This window comes from Panthera leo, chromosome D4 (genome assembly GCF_018350215.1).
Source record: "Panthera leo isolate Ple1 chromosome D4, P.leo_Ple1_pat1.1, whole genome shotgun sequence".
In the NCBI taxonomy this organism is placed as follows: Eukaryota; Metazoa; Chordata; class Mammalia; order Carnivora; family Felidae; genus Panthera; species Panthera leo.
Window position 1 is genome coordinate 661,733 of NC_056691.1, and position 20,497 is coordinate 682,229.

General features: G+C 38.3%; 1 protein-coding gene across 10 annotated transcripts in view; it reads left to right on the forward strand.

Annotated features, from left to right (window-relative positions):
* Positions 1–20,497, forward strand: part of LOC122204688 (centromere protein P) — a 243,079-nt gene that overhangs the window by 25,949 nt on the left and 196,633 nt on the right. For all 10 annotated transcript variants that reach the window (XM_042912269.1, XM_042912272.1, XM_042912271.1 and 7 more), the window contains exon 4: positions 5,815–5,903. In XM_042912269.1, the coding sequence (XP_042768203.1) occupies positions 5,815–5,903 (89 nt within the window). The remainder of the gene's footprint in view (positions 1–5,814; positions 5,904–20,497) is intronic.

Genomic DNA, 20,497 nt, shown 5'->3' on the forward strand with positions numbered 1-20,497 from the left:
TTAATACCCCACATCAATGGATAGGTCATCCAGGCAGAAAATCAATAAGGAAACATGGGCTTTAAATGACAGGTTAGACCAGATGCACTTAACATATACATACAGAGCATTCCATTCACAAACAAGAAAATACAGTCTTCTCAAGTGCACATGTACCATTCTCCAGGATAGATCATGTGTTTGGCCACAAGACAAGTCTTGACAGTTTAAGAAGATTAATATCAAGCATCTTTTCTGACGACAGTTGCAAGAAGAAAACTGGAAAATGCACAAACATGTGGAGATTAAATAACATGCTACTAAAATATTGACAGGTTAATGAAGAAATTAAATGAGAAATAATGAAATACCTCATGACAAAGGAAAATAAAAATATAACATACTGAAGTTCTGGGATGCAGCAAGAGCAGTTCTAAAAGGGAAGTTCATAGCTATAAATTTATACCTCAAGAAACAAGAAAAACTTCAAAAAACCTGTCTTAACACCTCAGTGAACTAGAAAACAAAAACAATAGAGCCCAAAGTCGGAAGGAAATAACAAAGCTCAGAGCAGAAATAAGTGAAATAGAATCTGAAAAGGCAGTAGAAAAGACCAGTGAAACCAAGAGCTGTTTTCTTTGAAAGATAAACAATTATAGGCAAACCTTTAGCTAGACTCACCAAGAAAAAAGAGAAGGAACTCAAAATCAGAAGTGAAAGAGACATTACAGTTGATATCACAAAACTAGGAAAGATAATAAGAATACAATTGTATGCTAACATATTGGACAACCTAAAAGACATGAATCAATTCCTAGAGACTTATACAGCCTTCCAAGACTGACCCAAGAAGAAATCTGAAGAGACTGGTTACTAGTAAGATTAAATCAGTAATTGAAAACCCTCCAGCAAACAAAAATCTAGGACCAAATAGCTTCACTAGAGAATTCTACCCAACATTCAAAGAAGACTTAATACCAATCCTTCTCTAATACAAAAATATAGAAGAAGAAAGAAGACCCATACATTCACTTTAGAGGCCTGTGTTACCCTGATACCAAAACCAGACGAGGACACCACAAGAAAAGAAAATTACATGCCAATATTGCCAATGAACATAGATGCAAAAACCCTCAACAAAATATTAACAAACTAAATTCAACAATACGGTAAGAGGATTATACACCTTGATCAAGTGGGATTAAATCCAGGAGTGCAGGAGTGGTTTAACATTTGCAGCAATTACTGTGATATATCACATTAACAAAATGAAGGATAAAAATCATATGATCATCTCAATAGATGCAGGAAAAGTATATGAGAAAATTCAGCATCCCCTTTTTTTTTTTTAATGTTTATTTTTTGACAGAGAGAGACAGAGCATGAGTGGGGGAGGGTCAGAGAGAGAGGGAGTCACAGATTTCGAAGCAGCTCCAGGCTCTGAGCTGTCAGCACAGAGCCTGACGCGGGGCTCAAAGTCACGACCTGTGAGATCATGACCTGAACTGAAGTCAGATGCCCAACCAACTAAGCCACCCAGGCGCCCCTCAACATCCCTTTTTTTATATTAATGCCCAAGAAATAGGTATAGAGGGAGCATACTTCAACCTAATAAAGGCAATTTATGACCATCCCACATTATACTCAATGGTGAAGAGGTGAAAGAATTTCCTCTAAGATGAGGAACAGGGTTTTTACCCTTGCCACTTTTATTTAGCGTAGTATTGGAAGTCCTACCCAGAGCAATTAGGGAAAAAGAAGAAATAAAAGGCATTCACATTGGAAAGGAAGAAGTAAAACTATCACTATTTGCAGATGACATGATATTCTATATAGAAAACCCTAAACAGGGGTGCCTGGCTGCCTCAGTCAGAGGAATGTGCAACTCTTGATCTCAGGGACATGAGTTCAAGACCCATGTGGAGATTATTGCAAGCAAGCAAGAGAGAATGAACTTAAAAATAAATCTAGATAACCCTAAAGAATCCACCAAGAAGTTATTAGAACTTATAAATGAATTCAGTAAAGCTGCAAGATACAAAATCAATATACAAAAATCTGTTCTTTTTCTGTACACTAATAATGCACTATAAGAGAAATTATTTAATTACCTCAAAAAGATTGAAATACCTACAGGAGGTCAAAAACCTGGTCATTGTAAACAATAAGACATTGACAAGAGAAATTGAAGGCACAAATACATGGATAGATATTCTGTGCTCATGGATTAGAAGAGTTAATATTTTTTAAATGTCCACAGTACTGAAAGGAATCTACAGATTCAACTACAACCCCTATCAAAAGTCCTATGGCAGGTTTCACAGAAATAGAAAATAGAATTCTAAAATGTGTATGGAACCGCCGAAGATCCCTAATAGACAGTTGACTCTTACGAAAGGAAGAAACCTGGAGGCATCATGATTCCTGACTTCAAGTTGTATTACAAAAGCTATAGTAATTAAAACAATATGGTATTGGCATATAAAGATTAATGGAACTGAATTAAGAACCTGGAACTAAACCCACACATATGTGGTAAATTAATTTATGATAGTCAAGAATATACAATGGGGAAAGGACTGTCTGTTCACTAAATGGTGTTCAGAAATGTGGAGAGCCACATGGAAAAGAATGAAACTGAACCTCTGTCTTACACCATACACAAAAAATTAACCCAAAATGGACTAAATGCTTGAATGTAAGACCAGAAACCATAAGTATCCTAGAAGAAAACATAGGCAGTAAACTCCTTGACATGTCCCAGTGTTGATTTTTTTTGATACCAAAAAGCAAAAACAACAAAAGCAAAAATCAAGAAGTGTGACTACATAAAACTAAAATATTTCCCTATAGCAAAGGAAACCATCAGCAGAATGAAAAGTTAACCCTTGGAATAGGAGAAGATATTTCCAAATCCTATATCTGATGGGGTTCATCTCCAGTATATATAAAGACCTGCTATAACTCAATTGCAAAATAACCAAACAATTTGGTTTAAAAATGGGCAGAGGATCTGAATGGACATTTTTTCAAAAAGACATACAGATTGCCAAACAGGTATATGAAAAATATCAGAGAATAGAAATCAAAACCACAATGAAATATCACCTAACCCCTGTTAGGATGGCTATTATAAAAAAGACAAGAAATAAGTATTGGCCAGGATGTGGAGGAAGGGGAACTCTTGTGTATTATTGACTATTGGTAGAAATGTAAATTTGTACAGTCATTATAGAAAAGAGTATGGAATTCCTTCAAAAATTAAAAACAGAATTACCACATGATCCAGCATTTCCACTTCTGGGTATTTATCTGAAGGAAACAAAAACACTAAAAAAGACATCTGGGGTGCCTGGGTGGCTCAGTCTGTTAAACATACAACTCTTGATATAAATCTTGATATAAATAAATAAGGAGGGGCCTGTAAATCATAGGCTTTATAGTGAGGTAAGGTTTATTTGCCTTTCCTAATGGGTGAAAGGCCAAAATCCAACACACACCCACACATATTCAAGCAAAAGACAAGATGTGCCTCTGAGGTTTTTTAAAAAATTTAAAACTGGTCAAATGAGATAATAATTCACGTATCAAATAATTCATCCATTTAAAATATACAGTAAATTTTAGTATATTCAGAGTTGTACAACCATCACCACATCATTTTAGAACATTTTTATCACCTCAGAAGGAAACCCCTTTTTATCATCCCTCAGTCCCTCTTCTTCTGCCCAGACCTACACAACAGCTAATCTGTTTTCTATCTTTATGGGTTTGTGTATTTTGGACAGTTTGTTGAAATGGAATCATGTAATATGTGATCTTTTTGACTGGCTCCTTTCACTCAAGATAGTATTTTCAAGGTTTGTGCATATAGCAGGTATCATTACTTCATTTCCTTTTTTTGATTGAATATATTCCATTGTATGAATATATCAAGTTTAGTTACTCATTTATTAGGTGATGGGCATTTGGGCTATTTTCACTTTTTTACTACTGTTAATGTTACTGTAAACATTCGTGTGTAAGCTTATAAGTAGGCATATGTTTTCATTTTTCTTAGGTGTATGTCTAACAATAGAATTGTTGGGTCAAATGGAATGACCACGTGATGACTAATGATGCTGGCCGTTATTTCATGTGCTTTCTGCCCATTTGTATGTTTTTGAAGAAATATCTGTTGAGATCCTTTGCTCCTAACAATTCCCACTGTATCCTCAGGCAGCTAAAAAACTAAACAGAGATTATAAGCCGTCAATATCCATTTCTCCAGCAGCTCAAAATACAGAGACACATCAGATAGTGCCTAGATAAATGGGGAAGTGTCAAGAAGTAACCACTCACTGTTTTCTTAGGAAATATTAGAAATTGTTAGATCTACTCCTGTGAACACATAGTAGTCCCAGAATAGAGCACAAATATGGTGCCATGTTTTATTATCTTCATTTAGGACATACACAAACGTACTGTCATGAGGTGAATTAATAAGAAAATGGGGATAAGTTCACTTTGAAAGAATTAGTCCAGGAAATAAATACAAGAACACACTATATAAAACCTGCTCTATCAAATGAAGCATTTATAGAAAATTGAGTAAGAGGAAAGAGAACTGAGAGAAAGAAAGAAAAAAGAAAGCAATTATAGTGCTGAGAACTATATTTGAAGTAACCAGGAGGTGAATATGGAGGGCACTCTCGAGGAAAATCACCTGTAAGAGCAAGTGAAAAGAACAATCTGGAAGACCACAAATGGTCAATATATGCTTTTTGCAAAAACAAGTGAAAGACAAATGATAGGCAACTATATAATAGAGCAAAATTTACTAGAGTAAAGGAGAAAACCCGAGTTTACAGATCAAAATATGTTTTTGTAATAGGTAGCCATAAGTCTTTGTCTTCATTTCTTACTGTTTTAGGATAGATTCTTGAAGTCATACTGCTGGTATAGAGAATACGTGTATTGAAAAAAATTTTTTTTGAACATTTATTCATTTTTGAGAGACCGTGTGTGAGTGGGGGAGGGGCAGAGAGAGAGGGAGACAAAGAATCTGAAGCAGGCTCCAGGTCCTGAGCTGTTAGCACAGAGCCCGATGCAGGGCTCGAACTCACAGACCATGAGATCGTGACCTGAGCTGAAGTTAGTCACCGAACTGACTGAGCCACCCAGGTGCCCCGAGAATATGTGTATTTTAAAGTATGTATTGTCAAAATGATTTCATAGGTAAAAGTGTTACCTCATTGGTTTAATTTACATTTGTCTTTTTACTAATGAGAGTGAATACTTTTTTCCATGTTAATTGTCTAATACATCTCAGTTTTTAATTCATGTCTTTCACATTTTTCTTTTCAGTTTTCATTTCTCCTTGTCATGTTTATGGTAAAAATTTTTTGTCAGGTTATTCTTTCACTTTTAGTTATAAAGTCATTTTTTAATATAAATATTTTGAGTTTCTGGCATGCCTGGGTGGCTTGGTTGAGCGTCTGAGTTCGCCTCTTTGAGTTTGGCTCAGGTCATGATCTCACAGTCATGTGATCGAGCCCCCTGTGGAGCCCACTTAGGATTCTCTCCTTCTCTCTCTCTCTGCCTCTCCCCCATCCATGTGCTCGCTTTCTCTCTCTCTCTCTCTCTCTCTCTCTCTCTCTCTCAGAAATAAAGTTTAAAAAATATCAAGTGTTTTGTGTGATTATATTTGCTTTTTTTTCCTGTTGTGGCTTTTTAAAATTACCTTTTCCTATTGCTTGGTGGTATTTCATTTGTATTTTTTAAAATAATTTTTGTCTCTTTATTTTATTTAAATGTTTACTGTGATCTGATGTATAAACTTTTTTTACATTTTAGAATAAGGAGAGTTTATCTTCTGTTATTACTGACCTCAACATAATAATGGAGCCCACCGAATATTCAGAATTAAGTGAATTTGTGTCTAGGTAAGATATTACAAATTTTTATTTTTTTAGGGGTTGTTTTCACTCTACAGTTTTAAGTTTACTCCCCCTTTTTTTTTTTTTAACTATGTGCTAGGCTTTAAAATGTGAGGAAGAACAGATACAATCTTTGATACTCATGGAGGTTATAGCCTATTGGTGAACTCATAAGTTAATTATGGAAATAAATCTAAAATTGTGGTTGCGCTCCCTGCTACAGAGGAGAGTTACGTAATGCCTGTTGAAGCACACATCAGGAATTTGACTTTTAAGAAGAACATGGACTCATTTCCTGAAGATTGAGCTGACCTCTGAATAATGTGTAGGTGTAACCTAACAAAGAGGTCCTAGACAGAGTAGTTGTACATAGGCACGATGCAAAGAGGAAGCATGCCGTCTGTGAGCAACTGACAAGAGCAGGGTGTGAGCCGGAGAGTGTGTTCTGAGATGAGGCTGTCAAGTCCGTAAGGTCCACACCGCATGGAGTTTGGTACGAGGAGTTTGATCGTCGTCCGGAGACCGGCATAAAGCTACTAAAGCAGAGCCTGGAGAGTGTGTGACGTCCTAGAAAGAACTGTTGTGGATGCCACAGGGAGAAGGGATTGACGGCGGATAGTAGTAGGTACAGCTTGGTCAGTGATCAGCCTGTGAAAATGCCGAAGACATTTGTAGGTTGGACTAGCATAATGGTAGCTGAGGTAGAGTGCTGGATGGGTTTGGATTTGGGGAATATTTAGGAAGCACAACTATTGGCCGAATGGGAGGGATCAGGAGTCCTTGATGGTGATTGCATTTGTTGAGATAGAGAAAGTTGAAAGAGAATCATGGTAGGTGAGGTTGTGACTTCAGGTTGGACATGTTGAGTATCTGTGAAGCACAGCAGTAAAAATAGGAAGTAGGCAGCTCAGCAGAGTTGGAGGCAGGAGATGGAGCCCCAGAGTTTTCTGCCAGTGGGTAGAAGTTAAAGCCTTGAACTTCAGGAGATTGGAGGAGGGACTAGAAGTGGACCTTGTGGTGGGGAGAGGGTCCTAGACAGAGATTGGACGGGGAACAATTGTGTGGGAGGGAGACCAGGAATATATTGTTGACCACTGACAACTGGGTGGCCGCTCTTCTCCGACATCATTGAAGATGTTCTTTAGTCTCTTCTGGATCACGTGGGTCCTGACAAGAAGTCTGCTGTAAGGGTTAATTTGGGGGCTGGGGCTGCCTTCAAACCTTTCTCTTAATTTTGTTTTTCCCCAGTTTGACAGTATTATTTCTAAGGTGTGTTAGTGTGAAAATTCCCATCCACATCTTTTCAAATCTTCTGTTTTCTGTGCTTCTCTTGCAGTGCTAACTGCACATATATTAAGCCATTTGGTATATCACCTCAGGGATTGGGTGCTTCTATGTCTTTTACTCTTTGTTGTTTCTTTGCATTTTAGTTTGGGTAATTTCTGTTATCCTATCTTCAAGTTCACAGATTCTTTCCTCAGCTGAAGTCCCACCTACCAGTGAGCCCTTTGAAGGAATTCTTCACTTCTAATGTCATGTTTTTTTACCTCTGGCATTTTCAATTTGACCCTTAATTTTTCTGTCTACTGAAAGTCCCCATTTGTTAATGCATTTGTACAACTTTTTCCATTAGATCTTTTAATTTATTAATTATGGCTATTTTTCTCTTTAGTGTTTTACTTTGGAAGTTTTCATATATATGTAAAAATAATAGAATAATTAACCTGCAGCTACACATTAGGCATCAACAATTATTGATATTTTGCTAATCTTATTTCATCTGTTACACATATTTTTGAAGTTTTAATTTTGAAATAATTCACAGAAAATTGTAAAAAACAAAACAAAACCAGTGTCCAAGGAGATTCTACATACCCTTCATTCAGCCTCTGACAATGATAACATGTTACAGAGTATACTCTTCACATCCAGAAAATTGACATTAGTAAAATTCACAGAGCTTTTTCAGATTTTATCGGTTTTACAATCACTTGTTTGTTCTATGCAATTTTATCACCTCTGTAGCTTCATGAAACCACTACCTTCAACATTCAAGACTCTTTCATATATCTTTGTACTAGCTCTTTTTTCCCTCATTTTTTTTATTGTGATAAAATACATATACCATAAAACTTACCTTCTTAATCCTTTTTAAGGGTTCAGTTATAGTATTAAATACATACATGACGTATTTAACTTAGGTGCACCGCCATCTATCTTTTTTTTTTTTAATTTTTTTTTTTTTTGATGTTTACTTTTGAGAGGGAGAGAGAGACAGAGTGCAAGTGGGGGAGGGACAGAGAGAGGAAGACATAGAATCCAAAGCAGGCTCCAGGCTCCAAGCTGTCAGTACAGAGTCCACTCAGAGCCCAGCACGGGACTCGAACTCACAAACTGCGAGATTGTGACCTGAGCCGAAATCAAGAGTCGGAAGCTCAACCTACCTACCCCCAGGTGCCCCACCACCATCTATGTCATGACACTTTTCATGTTTTAAAACTGAAACTCTTTGTGCATTAAACAGTAGCTTCCCATCTTCCCCTCCATTTGTATTTCTGTCTCTGTGACTTTTTTTTTTTAATTTTTATTTATTGTTTTTTATTTATTTTTGAGACAGAGAGAGACACAGCATGAACGGGGGAGGGGCAGAGAGAGAGGGAGACACAGAATCGGAAGCAGGCTCCAGGCTCTGAGCCATCAGCCCAGAGCCCGACGCGGGGCTCGAACTCACGGACTGTGAGATCGTGACCTGAGCCGAAGTCGGACGCTTAACCGACTGAGCCACCCAGGCGCCTGTCTCTGTGACTTTTAATCATGGTTATTTTAATGTCCCTGTCTCATAGTGCCAACATCTGTATCATCTTGGAGCCTGATTCTGCTACTTCTGGGGTCTTTTTTCATAAATTTTTGTATGTCATCATTTTTTTTTTTTTTAATGATACGTTGTGGAAAAACAGAGACTGAAGCAAATAGTATTTATGCTCAGAAATGGGTACGTTTATCATGCTACTAGTGTGGCGTCAATTCAGAGTGGTCAGCAGTTGAGCTGGTTTGGGATTTTTACTGTTTCCGTCATCAGTAGGCTTCAAATCACCGCCTCACCATAGGTTTCAGATTCTTCCATCTGTGAACTCAAATTCAAGGTCTGTTTTTCCTTATGCTTAGAATGTGGTTTTGGGAGCTGGAGGGTTCTTCTCTGTGTTCCAGATCCACTCAGCTTTCTGCCTTTCTAAGGGGAACTTTCTCCATGTGCTTGACGCTCCCCAGTAGTAGTTGTTGATGCTTATTACTTGGTGACAGGCTTGTGGTGGGCACAAAGGGAGTTCTCTGTTTTCAGGGTCCATCCTCAGTATTGGGCAGTCCTCTGTACCTGCACCTCAGGGGTTGGGCTCCCCAGTGTTCCTGCTCCTCCTCCCCAGTAGAGCCAAAGCCTACCTGGATCTGGGGTTGGTCTTGGCCAGGAGAGACTTCCATGTTCCTCTTGCAGGGTTATCAGATGAATGCTTGGTGTTAGTGTAGGATCCTGGGCCCAGTGGGTTTCCTGCCCCTCCCATGGAATGGGGTTTTTGCCCTCTTCCTGAAGCAGTGGATATTTGTCTTGGTAACAGGAGTGTTTTCTGTCCATCTCCCAACGTTAGATGAGTTTGACTTGTGCTCCTCCCTTGGAAGCAAGAGATTTTTTCTTCCATTGCTTTGTTGCCCTTTTTTCAGCATTTCAGGGTTTTTGGTTTCCATCAAAGAAGAGTTCTGGCTTCACTTTGTTCCTGGCAGTGCCTGTGCCAGAGGCAGGGAGCTCTCTCTGACATGACCCTGGTTTTTCTGGTGGTGTCCCTTTGTGTCTGGGGTTCCAACCTGTTCCAAAATAAAACTCTATCCCGTATTTGTTGTTAAGAATTTGTCAAAATTTGGGGCACCTGGTTGTCTCAGTTGGTTGAGACAACCAACTCAGTTGGTTGGTGGGTTGTCTCAGCCCACATGGGGCTCTATGCCAATGGCGTAGAGCCTGCTTCGGATTCTCTCTCTCTGCCCTTCCCCGGCATGCACATGCGCGCTCTCTCTCTCTCTCTCTCTCTCTCTCCCCTCTCTTTTTCTATATCAAAAAAAAAAAAAAACAAAACAGGAAAAAACTTAACAACAAAAAAAGAACTTATGAAATTTTAGCTGATTTCTTGTTACCCACTTGAATAGGGACTGCTTTCCTCTCCTAAGTTGACCCAAGAGCGAACAGTTTGTGTCATATCTTTGCTTTGAGGAAGAAAAATTTATTGGTTGCCTTGTGGCTTTGGGTCTCTAATAGACTCAAGAAATGTTATGATTTTTTAGATCCAGATTTGTTTGATGATATGTGTGGATGGTCTTCTCTGCAGCTGTTTACATCCTTAGTAGAATCAGAGCTCTTTCCATTATTTTCTCTGATTCTCATTCCAGAGTTTGGGACATGCTCTCTGTTCACCTTCTGTATCTGTTTTACCCTTTCTCTATACTTTCTATTTCTTTGTATCTTTGTGCTTATTCCTGATTATTCCTCAGTTCTGTATTTCAGTTCAGCAATTATTTCTTCATTTTCTGACTAATCTGCTTTTAAACCCCCCTCTACTAAATTTGCAATTTCATGGACAGTACTTGTCATTTGTGAAAGTTCTGTGTCTTTTTACATTTTCCTGTCTTTTTAAAAATAAAGACTTTAGGAGCACCTGGGTAGCTCAGTTGGTTATGGGTCTCACTCTTGGTTTTGGCTCAGATCATGATCTCATGGTTCTTGAGTTCAAGCCCTGCATTGGGCTTTGTGCTGACAGTGTGGAGTCTGCTTGGGATTCTCTCTGTCTGCCTCTCCCCTGCTCATGTTGGTGTGTGCACACATGCTTTCTTCATGTATATATAATACAAATATATATTTATTAAAATTATATATATATTTAAATATACTTATATATTTATAATAAATATAAATATGTTATAAATGTATATTTATATGTAAACATATTCTTAAATTTATATATTAAACATATACCATATGCATTATATACATTTGTATATATATTTAAAGTATTTAAACCTGCTCTGATCACTAGGGTTTTGCCTCTTATAAAATGTGAAATAAATGAAATTCCATAGAGACTGGCCTCTTTACTTAGCTAAAGTAAATGAACTGAGATTCACCCGTTTTTTCATTTCTTGAGTAGTATTCTGTATACTGGTGTTTACCCTTTTACCCATCGGAGGACATTTGGGTGATTTCCAGGTTTTGGTGATTATGAATAGAGCTGCTGTAAACATTGATTCGAGGTTTTTGTGTGATGTAAGTTTTTTCTCCAGGGTAGATAACTAGAAAGGAATTGCTGGGTCATATGATTACAGCATGTTTAAATTTATAATAAACTGGCACAGTGTTTTCCAAGGTGACCATACCATGTTGCATTCTCACCAGCAATATGTGAGAGCGACTGATAATATTTTAGTGAATAATTAACTTCTGATATCCATCTGATTTTAGACCTAATAAAACTTTAGAATTTTTATCCTCCATTTCTCTTTATGTTTTGCTTTGTCCTTAAGAAAAAGACACTTCGAGTTATTTTACTTTTCTGACTATTCTAGTTCAGATTGAAATGTGTCACTGCCAACATTTTGTGAAAGAAATCCATAACATCTGTTTAACGTTTAGTGAAGTTTGGACTGTGCCTGGGAAAAATAGATAAATTACAGTCGCTCTTACAACTTGTAGAGCCAACAGTGCACAATGTTGTTCTTTCTGTAATGGAAGAGTGTGTAATGGAGTGTCCTTTGTGGAGACGTGAATGGGGGTGAAGAGTTGTGATTTAGTCCACTTTTCCATACAGTTCTGTGTTAAATTAATGTCACAGGTCAGGCTCTCTTCTCTCCCTCTGTCTCTTGAGTGTCTAGTGTCTGTAGTCTGTGTGTGCTTAAACCTGGGCTGTTGCATTTTTAAGATTTTTTTTTCTTGGCTCCCTTCCTCATCACATGATTAAGAGCTTAGTTTTGCTCCCTTGTTTGATGGAGATTAAAATATGTCACTTTGGCCTGTGTAGACTCTAATGAAGGAACTGCCGCTCTTTATAGGCCGGTATTCTTCATAGTGTAATTTGTTCTCTCAGACATTAAAAAGGTGTTAGTAACGGATACCAGAGTAAGATTAACAATCTTCAGTGTTCCCTGTAAAATAGATGCTTATGTAACTGTGTGTTAATGCATCTGTTCTTTTATTTTCATTTTCTGTGTCTCTGTTTTTTTGTTCCTTAGTTCCCATTTTCTGATTTCTTTTGGACTATTTATTTTCTTACTATTCCATTTTAATTTTATCTACTGACTTTTTGGCTATATCTGGGTTTTTGTTATTTTTGTTATTTAATTACTGGCTGCTACAGGGCTTGCAGCATTCATAATCTAACTTTCAACGCTCTAGTTAGATTTAATACTTTGCCACTGCAAGTGCAACCTGGAAGGCTTGTAACCATATACGTTCCTTTCTTCTATGCTCTGTATTGTGGTTTTCACAGGAATTATGTTCATGTGTATACACTGAAGACCCCCATCAACCAGTGTTAAGATTTTTTACCTTTGACCACCATACATAATTTGAAGAACTTAAGAGAAGACGAACACTTTGGTTGTATTTACCCACATTTCTACCATTTCTGCTGCTCCTCCTGGTGGAACCTTTTTAGAACACATTGCATGTATTATGGCTCTGGTATACATTTCTGAGGATAGTGATAGTCCCTTGTATATTCATAACACAGTAATCGACTTCATGAGCTGACATTGATATAAAACTTTTATCTAATTTGCCACCTGTATTTCCATTGGTTAGTTCATCTAATGATGACCTTCTCTGCATTTACTTTTCTGGTGCATTACCTGATCCAGTCTAGTGTCAAGTATCGCATGTAATTGTCATGACCTTTTAGATTCCCTTTAATTTGAACAATTCTAGAATCTTTCTTTGCCTCTTATTACTTTGCCAGCTTGACAAAATACAGGTGTTCTATCTTTCCTACCCCCTAGTAGAACGTTCCTCATTTTGTCTTCAATCTTTATTCAAGATCCGTTGCTGTTCTGAAGCAAAATACCGTACCGGTGATATGTTGTCCTTCTCAGTTCTCTGCCCGTGTAGGTGGCAGTAATTTTGATTCAGTCATACTGTCGCCTTACTGTCCACTGGATGGTCCGTGATTTGTGTTTTTGGTTTTTTTGCCTTCTCTTGGAATAATAGGCAGTCTGTGAGGAGACACTAGGACCACGCAGATACTAGTCTGTGAGGGGACACTGTGACCACGCAGATGTTAATGTCTGTGAGGGGACACTATGACCATACAGATACTACTCATCATTAAATTTTCTGCTTAGATTTAGCATCCCCTGGTGACTCTTGTGTGATGACTCTTTGTTGTGATGGTTGCAGAATGATGATGTTTCAACTCTGGCTCTTCCTCCCCTTATGTCAGTAGATATTAGGCCTTATGCTGCAGAAATAGATCTCCTGGGGGCACCTAGGGCTCAGTCGGTTCAGCGTCCGACTCGATTTTGGCTCAGGTCATGAACTCACAGTTCGTGTGATTGAGCCCCATATTGGGCTCTGTGCTGACAGCGTGGAGCCTGCTTGGGATTCTTTCTCTCCTTCTCTCTCTGTCCTTCCCCTACTCATGCTCTCTCTCTGTCCTTCTCAAAATAAATAAATAAACTTAAGAAAAAAGAAATAGATTTCCTTTCTTCTCTATATATGTGTGTCTGTGTGTACCTATCTATTTACTATGGTATGGTTTCATTCTTCGTTATGTTTAATATTTATAATTCCTTACTCTACTTTGGTGTGCAAATTGTCTTACACTGGACCAGTGGGAACAGCTTCAGGCTGGTTCCTGAATCCATGTGATATTCCCTCATTATATTTTTGAGCACTTCCTTCTATTCTGGCCTAAAAAGATTTTCCAGGCTCATATGGAAAACATACTGGCTGGTAAGTGTTGTTGTAAGTGCTGTGGGACCAACAGTGCACAACAGTGCACATCTGCTATGTGGCAAGACTGCTCCGTGTGCTGGATACGTAGCAGCGTGCAGACAAAACCCCTCTGCCCACAGATAGTAAACAAAACTGACATGAAAAGTAAGTAATACACCAGAGAGAGAGAAGTGGTCCATTAGGATGGGAGATCGGGAATGTGCAGGGTGAGGGAATGGTATCTAAGGTAGATAGCATGTTCAGGAGGGTCTCAGTGACGGGGTGAGACGCGAGTAGGTCGGGGCCTCACCTCATGGTGTCCAATTGTTACCAACTGCAGGTGCTCTACAAATGTACTGCATTTCGTCTTGTGGTATAATCACTCAGAGGCAGGGTAAATTATAAACATGATAAGGACAATATATGTTGGTATAACATATTTCATTGGGTTTTTCTTAAACTAATGACTAACGCCACTGAATTAGGAAAGACGTTTCGTGTCTGGAGCTTTTTATGTATCTTCAAAATGAAGGAACTGGATAAACTTATTTGCAAGGCTTTGCCCCATTCTCAAAGTTTATATGTTTATGAATCAAAGAATAAAAATATTTCTGAGAAATGGTGGAACTTACTGGAATAGGAATAGGAATGAGAGAGCTATGAGAAGAACATTTGTGACTTAGGTTTCCTTTACAACATGGAGTGATTGCCACTGTTTGGGGAATGCCTGTCAGCAAAACCAGATCTACAAAACACTGTTCCCCGGGGCCACCCACTTTCCATGGAATTACTTCATCTTACAGATTGCTTGTTGTCTGGTATTACTTGGGGCACAGATTCCTAAACTCCTTTGGTAAGTATTTGTGCCCACCACTATTTACAATAGACTCTATTGATCTAGTTACAAGGATTCCCCAAGAATGAATTCTGTGTGTGAGGCCGGCTTGCCTTTTTTTTTTTTTTTTTTTTTTGCAAAGCACTCCTTTTGGGGAAAATTTAAAAAAGCACAGAAAATCATAAAAGGCCATAACTGGAAAGGATTTGGACAGGCACCTTGAATGAACAGTACACACACGCTCATTTTTCACATCTCTGAGAGCATTTCCCAAGAATCCCTATTCAGTTAATCCCTGTACTGACTTACACAGAAGCCCTCATGGAGTTATCATTACAACTTCTAATAAACTTACTAAGACTAGCTTCAAAGTAGCTTCAGAGTGCCATTTGCCCAATGATCATGAGCTGTCCTACACTGGCCACCTTCATAGAAATAGCACTGTAATACAACTCCAGCTGCCATGAAGACCAATTTGGTGAGGTCTCTCTGAGAAGCAGTGCCAATGAGTTCATCACTTTCTACAGGACCATTTGCCTGAATGACCAAGAAGGGAGAAAATGAACATCACCACTGCTGCTTATATGTTCTGGGGTAGTCCTTTTGCCATGTATAGGAAACAGCTTACATTTGATATATACATCTATGCTTATGTGTACTGTATGGTTAATATCTAGAAGTTACGAATAAATGCATTAGAACCTGTTTTAATAGGTTTTACTATTATTTGAGTATTGTAAGGCCAACAAATTGGGAGACGATCACCACTGAAAAGATAGTTTGTTATAGTTCACAACAAGAGGGGCACACCATGTCACTGGGGGCCACAGAGGGAAGCACTAGAGGGGCAGAGGGAGAGTGGGAGTATAGCAGTTTTTAAGGGAAGGAACAGGTGAGGCAGAATGAGTAGGCTTAGGCTTGACTAGTTTGAATAACTTCAGGAGGCTCTGGAGCATAGGGGTTGTCCCCAGTTGTGGGATACCTGATCCTGGGTAATTAGAGCAGGTGGATAGCAGCCAAAGTTTTGAGAGCTTGATAAAGGAAGTTGATGGGGTGTGGGCCTTGGACTGGTTGGATCGTGTTTGAAAAGCATGCTCACGAGCAAATTGTTTACTGTCTTTAGGAATTTGCTAACTTGAGAGGGACAGTTCTTCCAGCATCAGCAAGGCCCCAGATGTTAAAGCATCAGAATACAGAAACCAGAGGGTCAATAGAGAAAGCCCTCTTTGAGTCCTTTTAAAATCCAATGCATAGATGTCAGTGAAACTAGCAGAGTAAGTAAGTACCTTCGACGGTTTTATCCTCCATAAAAGCAGCAAGAAAACTGACCAAAAGTGTGGGAATCATATTTACAAACGAACTGAGGAAGTCTTGAAGCAATCTAGGGAGCATTTATTTAGGAAAAACAGCAGAATCTTAGTAAGTAGCTTCTTAAATGCCCTGTTTCCAGTTCTCCCTTAGGAGCTCTGTGGTCACCTTGATGACTACAAGCCTGCAGTCATGGTGACAACCAGAAAGCCTGGCAGCCACCAGAGGGGACAGAATAGTTGAGAGTCCTTCAAAGATGCATTCCCTGTGAATTGTTCTCATTTGACCTGTTTTTAGTTCCCTCAAAGAACTCACTTGCAAGGCTGTATTTATTGGATCTGATGTAGAGCTCATCAAGTGTGAAAGCCTTTTCTCTGGGAGTATCTGTTGAAGATACTTTGAAGCAATTTTTAAACTTCATAGCTGCCTGAGGTGGTGCCCAACACTTGGGAACTAATAGGTTAACTAAAAACCTTAACAGAAAAGCTGGAGAATGGGATCGCCGTAAGGACTTGGGAAACTTCTGATCTATTCCTGAGACTCTGGAAGGTCCATGTGTTGGGTTGTGTGCATGCTGAAGGTGATCTTCATGCTCAGGAGAGACCTGAGATGCCCTGACTACCGTTCTCACTCTGGCTGATTGTATTGTGAGGTTCTGCAAGAGCAGCAGGTGAAGGCTGAGGTGGTATTTTCCTTTGCCTTGCTGAGTAGTGGAGACGTGTCCTGACACACACGAAGAGCCCCTTGGCAAAGACCGTGAATCTCTGTCAAATACTAGCTAACTGAGCAGAGACTCGAGGAGCCACACAGCAGAGTATAGACTTCACAGATTTGTTCAGAAAAGTCACTAAACAAAAAGAACAAAAAGCACAACAAACCTTGGAGAGGGGTGGAATCTGATTTCAGAATTGTCACACTATATTGCTTAAAATATTCAGTTTTTGGGGTGCCTGGGTGACTCAGTCGGTTAAGGTGACACTTCGGCTCAGGTCATGATCTCACAGTTCGTGGGTTTGAGCCCCTCATTGGGTTCTGTACTGACAGCTCTAAGCCTGGAGCTGCTTGGGATTCTGTGTCTCCCTCTCTCTCTGCCTCTCCCCCACTTATGCTCTGTTTCTGTCTCTCAAAACTAAATAAAACATTAAAAAAATTAAAATAAAAAATAAAATATTCATTTTTCAACAAAAATTATAAGACATGCAAAACAAAAAACAAGAAAATATGGCCCATACACAGAGGAAAAGAGCAACTGATCAATAAAAACCATCCCTGAGGAAGCCCAGACATTGGACCTACTGGACAAAGGCTGTAAATCAGCTATTTTAAATATGCTCAAAGAGTTGGAGGGAACTATGCCAGTGAGGTCTCTGGTAGCAAATTAATTTTCTTTATATGAGAATCTTAACTTTCATTCTGGAAGAAGATTTTCTCTAGATATAGAATTTTAGTTGGGTCAGACCTTTCAGCTTATGAAAAATGTAGTGCCACTTGCTTTTGGCCTCCGTGGTTCTTGGTGAGAAATACACAGTCTTTATTTTTTTGCTTTGTTTTTTAATTTTCAGACATTTGGTTGTCCTTTGTCTGGGCTTAGACGTCTGTATGAATCTATAGGCATAGGTGGGTTTTTTTTTTGGGGGGGGGGTCACATTTGGGAATTACTCATTCCTTTTTTTTTTTTTTAAATTTTATTTTTTATTTTTTAAAATTTACATCCAAGTTAGTTAGCATATAGTGCAACAATGATTTCAGGAGTAGATTCCTTAGTGCCCCTTACCCATTTAGCCCATCCCCCCTCCCACAACCCCTCCAGTAACCCTCAGTTTGTTGTCCATATTTATGAGTCTCTTCTGTTTTGTCCCCCTCCCTGTTTTTATATTATTTTTGTTTCCCTTCTGTTCATCTGTTTTGTCTCTTAAAGTCCTCATATGAGTGAAGTCATATGGTTTTTGTCTTTCTCTGACTAATTTCACTTAGCATAATACCCTCCAGTTCCATCCACGCAGTTGCAAATGGCAAGATTTCATTCTTTTTGATTGCCAAGTAATACTGCATTGTGTGTGTGTATATATATATATATATATATATATATATATATATATATATATACCACATTTCTTTATCCATTCATCCATCGATGGACATTTGGGCTCTTTCCATACTTTGGCTATTATCGGTAGTGCTGCTATAAACATGGGGGTGCATGTGTCCCTTTGAAACAGCACACCTGTATCCCGTGGAAATGCCGAGTAGTGCAACTGCTGGGTTGTAGGGTAGTTCTATTTTTAGTGTTTTGAGGAACCTCCATACTGTTTTCCAGAGTGGCTGCACCAGCTTGCATTCCCACCTTTTTATTTTTTTTTTATAGTTTATTTTTGAGAGAGAGAGAGAGAGAGAGAGAGCGAGCACGCGTGCGTGGGTGGTGGAGGGGCAGGGAGAGAGGGAGACACAGAATCTGAAGCAGACTTGGGGCTCAAACCCACAAACTGTGAGATCATGACCTGAGCTGAAATCAAGAGTTGGGTGCTTAACCGACTGAGCCACCCAGGCGCCCCTATTTGATTCTTTTTTTTAAAGCTTTTATTTCTTTGTTGATACTTTCTATTTTTGCATTTCTTTCAGCAATGTTCATGATAGCTTGTTGCGGCATTTTTATGATTATGTTGGATTTTAAGAGTTTTTATATATTCTGGGAACCACTTATTGGATGCACGTTTTTCAAATCCACCATGGAGTTTGTCTTTTTACTACCTTGATAATATCTTTTGATGTACAAAAGTTGGATGCACAGTTTTGTTTTTATAAAATCTGCATTATTTTTTATTTTGATCACTGTTTTACTGTCATATTTAAGAAATTATAGTCATACTCAAGGTCAGATATTTGCTTCTGTGCATTCTTTTGAGAGCTTTATGGTTTAGTCCTGTATTTAGTCCTTTGATCCATTTCGAGTTAATTTTTGCATATGGTGAAAAGTCAGGGTGTCACTTCATTCTTTTCCAGTTGGATATCCGCTTGTCCCTGCACATGTTTGAAAGGACTTTTCTTACCCCATCGAATGGTCTTGGCAGTCTTGTCAAATGAATTGAACATAGATCTCGATTTTATTTCTGGATTTAATTTTATTACAGTTATCCCTATGTTTATGCCTTTGCTCCTTCCATACTGTCTATATTACTGTTGATTTGTAGTATATTTTGAAACAGGAAAATATGAGTCCTCCAGTTTTTTTCTGCTTTCTCAAGATTGTTTTGGGTGTTTAGTGTCCCCTTTCAGTTTCATGTGAATTTAGTGTTGGCCTTTACATTTGTGCAAAAATGTCATTGGGATTCTGATAGGGATTGCATTGTGTCTATAAAGAACTTTGTAGTATATTTCCATCTTAATAGTATTAAGTCTACTGACCATGAACCCAAATGTTTTCCCATTAATTTAGACTGACTTTAATATATTTCGGTAATGTTTGTAGTGTACAGGTTTGGACTTCTTTGAGTAGATTTGTTCCTACATGTTTTATTCTTTTGGATGGTATTATAAATGGAGTTGTTTTATTTTATTTTCACATTGTTCATCACTAGTGCATAGAAATGTGATTACATTAACCTGTATTTATAAGGGGCACTGGTTTGTAGTTTTCTTCTTTTGTGATGTTTTAGTGTGGCTTTTATATCAGGGTAATGGTGGTCTGATAGAATGAGTTAGGAGGTGTTCTTTTTCTTTCTTTACCTTTCTTCCTGAGTTTGAGAATGATTGATGTTAATTCTTCCATAAGAATTTGAGAGAATTCACCAGTGAAGCCATCTGGTGTTGGGCATTTCTTTGTTGGGAAACTTCAATTATTGATTCAGTCTCTTTACTTGTTGCAAGTTTATTCAGATTTTCTATTTCTTCTTCTTTTTTAAAAAAAAAAATTTTTGATGTTAATTTATTTTTGAGAAAGAGATAGAATGCGAGTGGGTTGGGGCAGAGAGAGAGGGAGGCACAGAATCTGAAGCAGGCTCCAGGCTCCGAGCTGTCAGCACAGATCCTGACACAGGGCTCGAACTCACGAGCTATGAGATCATGACCTGAGCCGAAGTCAGATGCTCAACCGACTGAGCCACCCAGGTGCCCCTTGTATTTCTTCTTGAGTCAGTTTTGGTAGTTTGTATATTGTTAAGAATTTGCACATTTCATCCAGATTATCTAATTTGTTGCCATACATTAGTTTATAGCATTTTCCTATACTCTTTTTTATTTCTGTAAGGTCAGTAATAATATCCCCACTTTCATTTGATTTTGGTAATTTGAATTGTCTTTTTTCTTAGTCCACTTAACTAAAAAGGGGGCCACTTTTGTTAATTTTTTCAAAGGACCAAATTTTCATTTTATTTTTCTGTTTTCTATTATATGTATTTTAACCTTAATTATTTCTTTCCTTCACCAGCTTTATGTTCAGGTTGCTCTTCTTTTTTTCTAATTCCCTAAGGTATAAAGTAAAGCTATTGATGAGATTTTTAT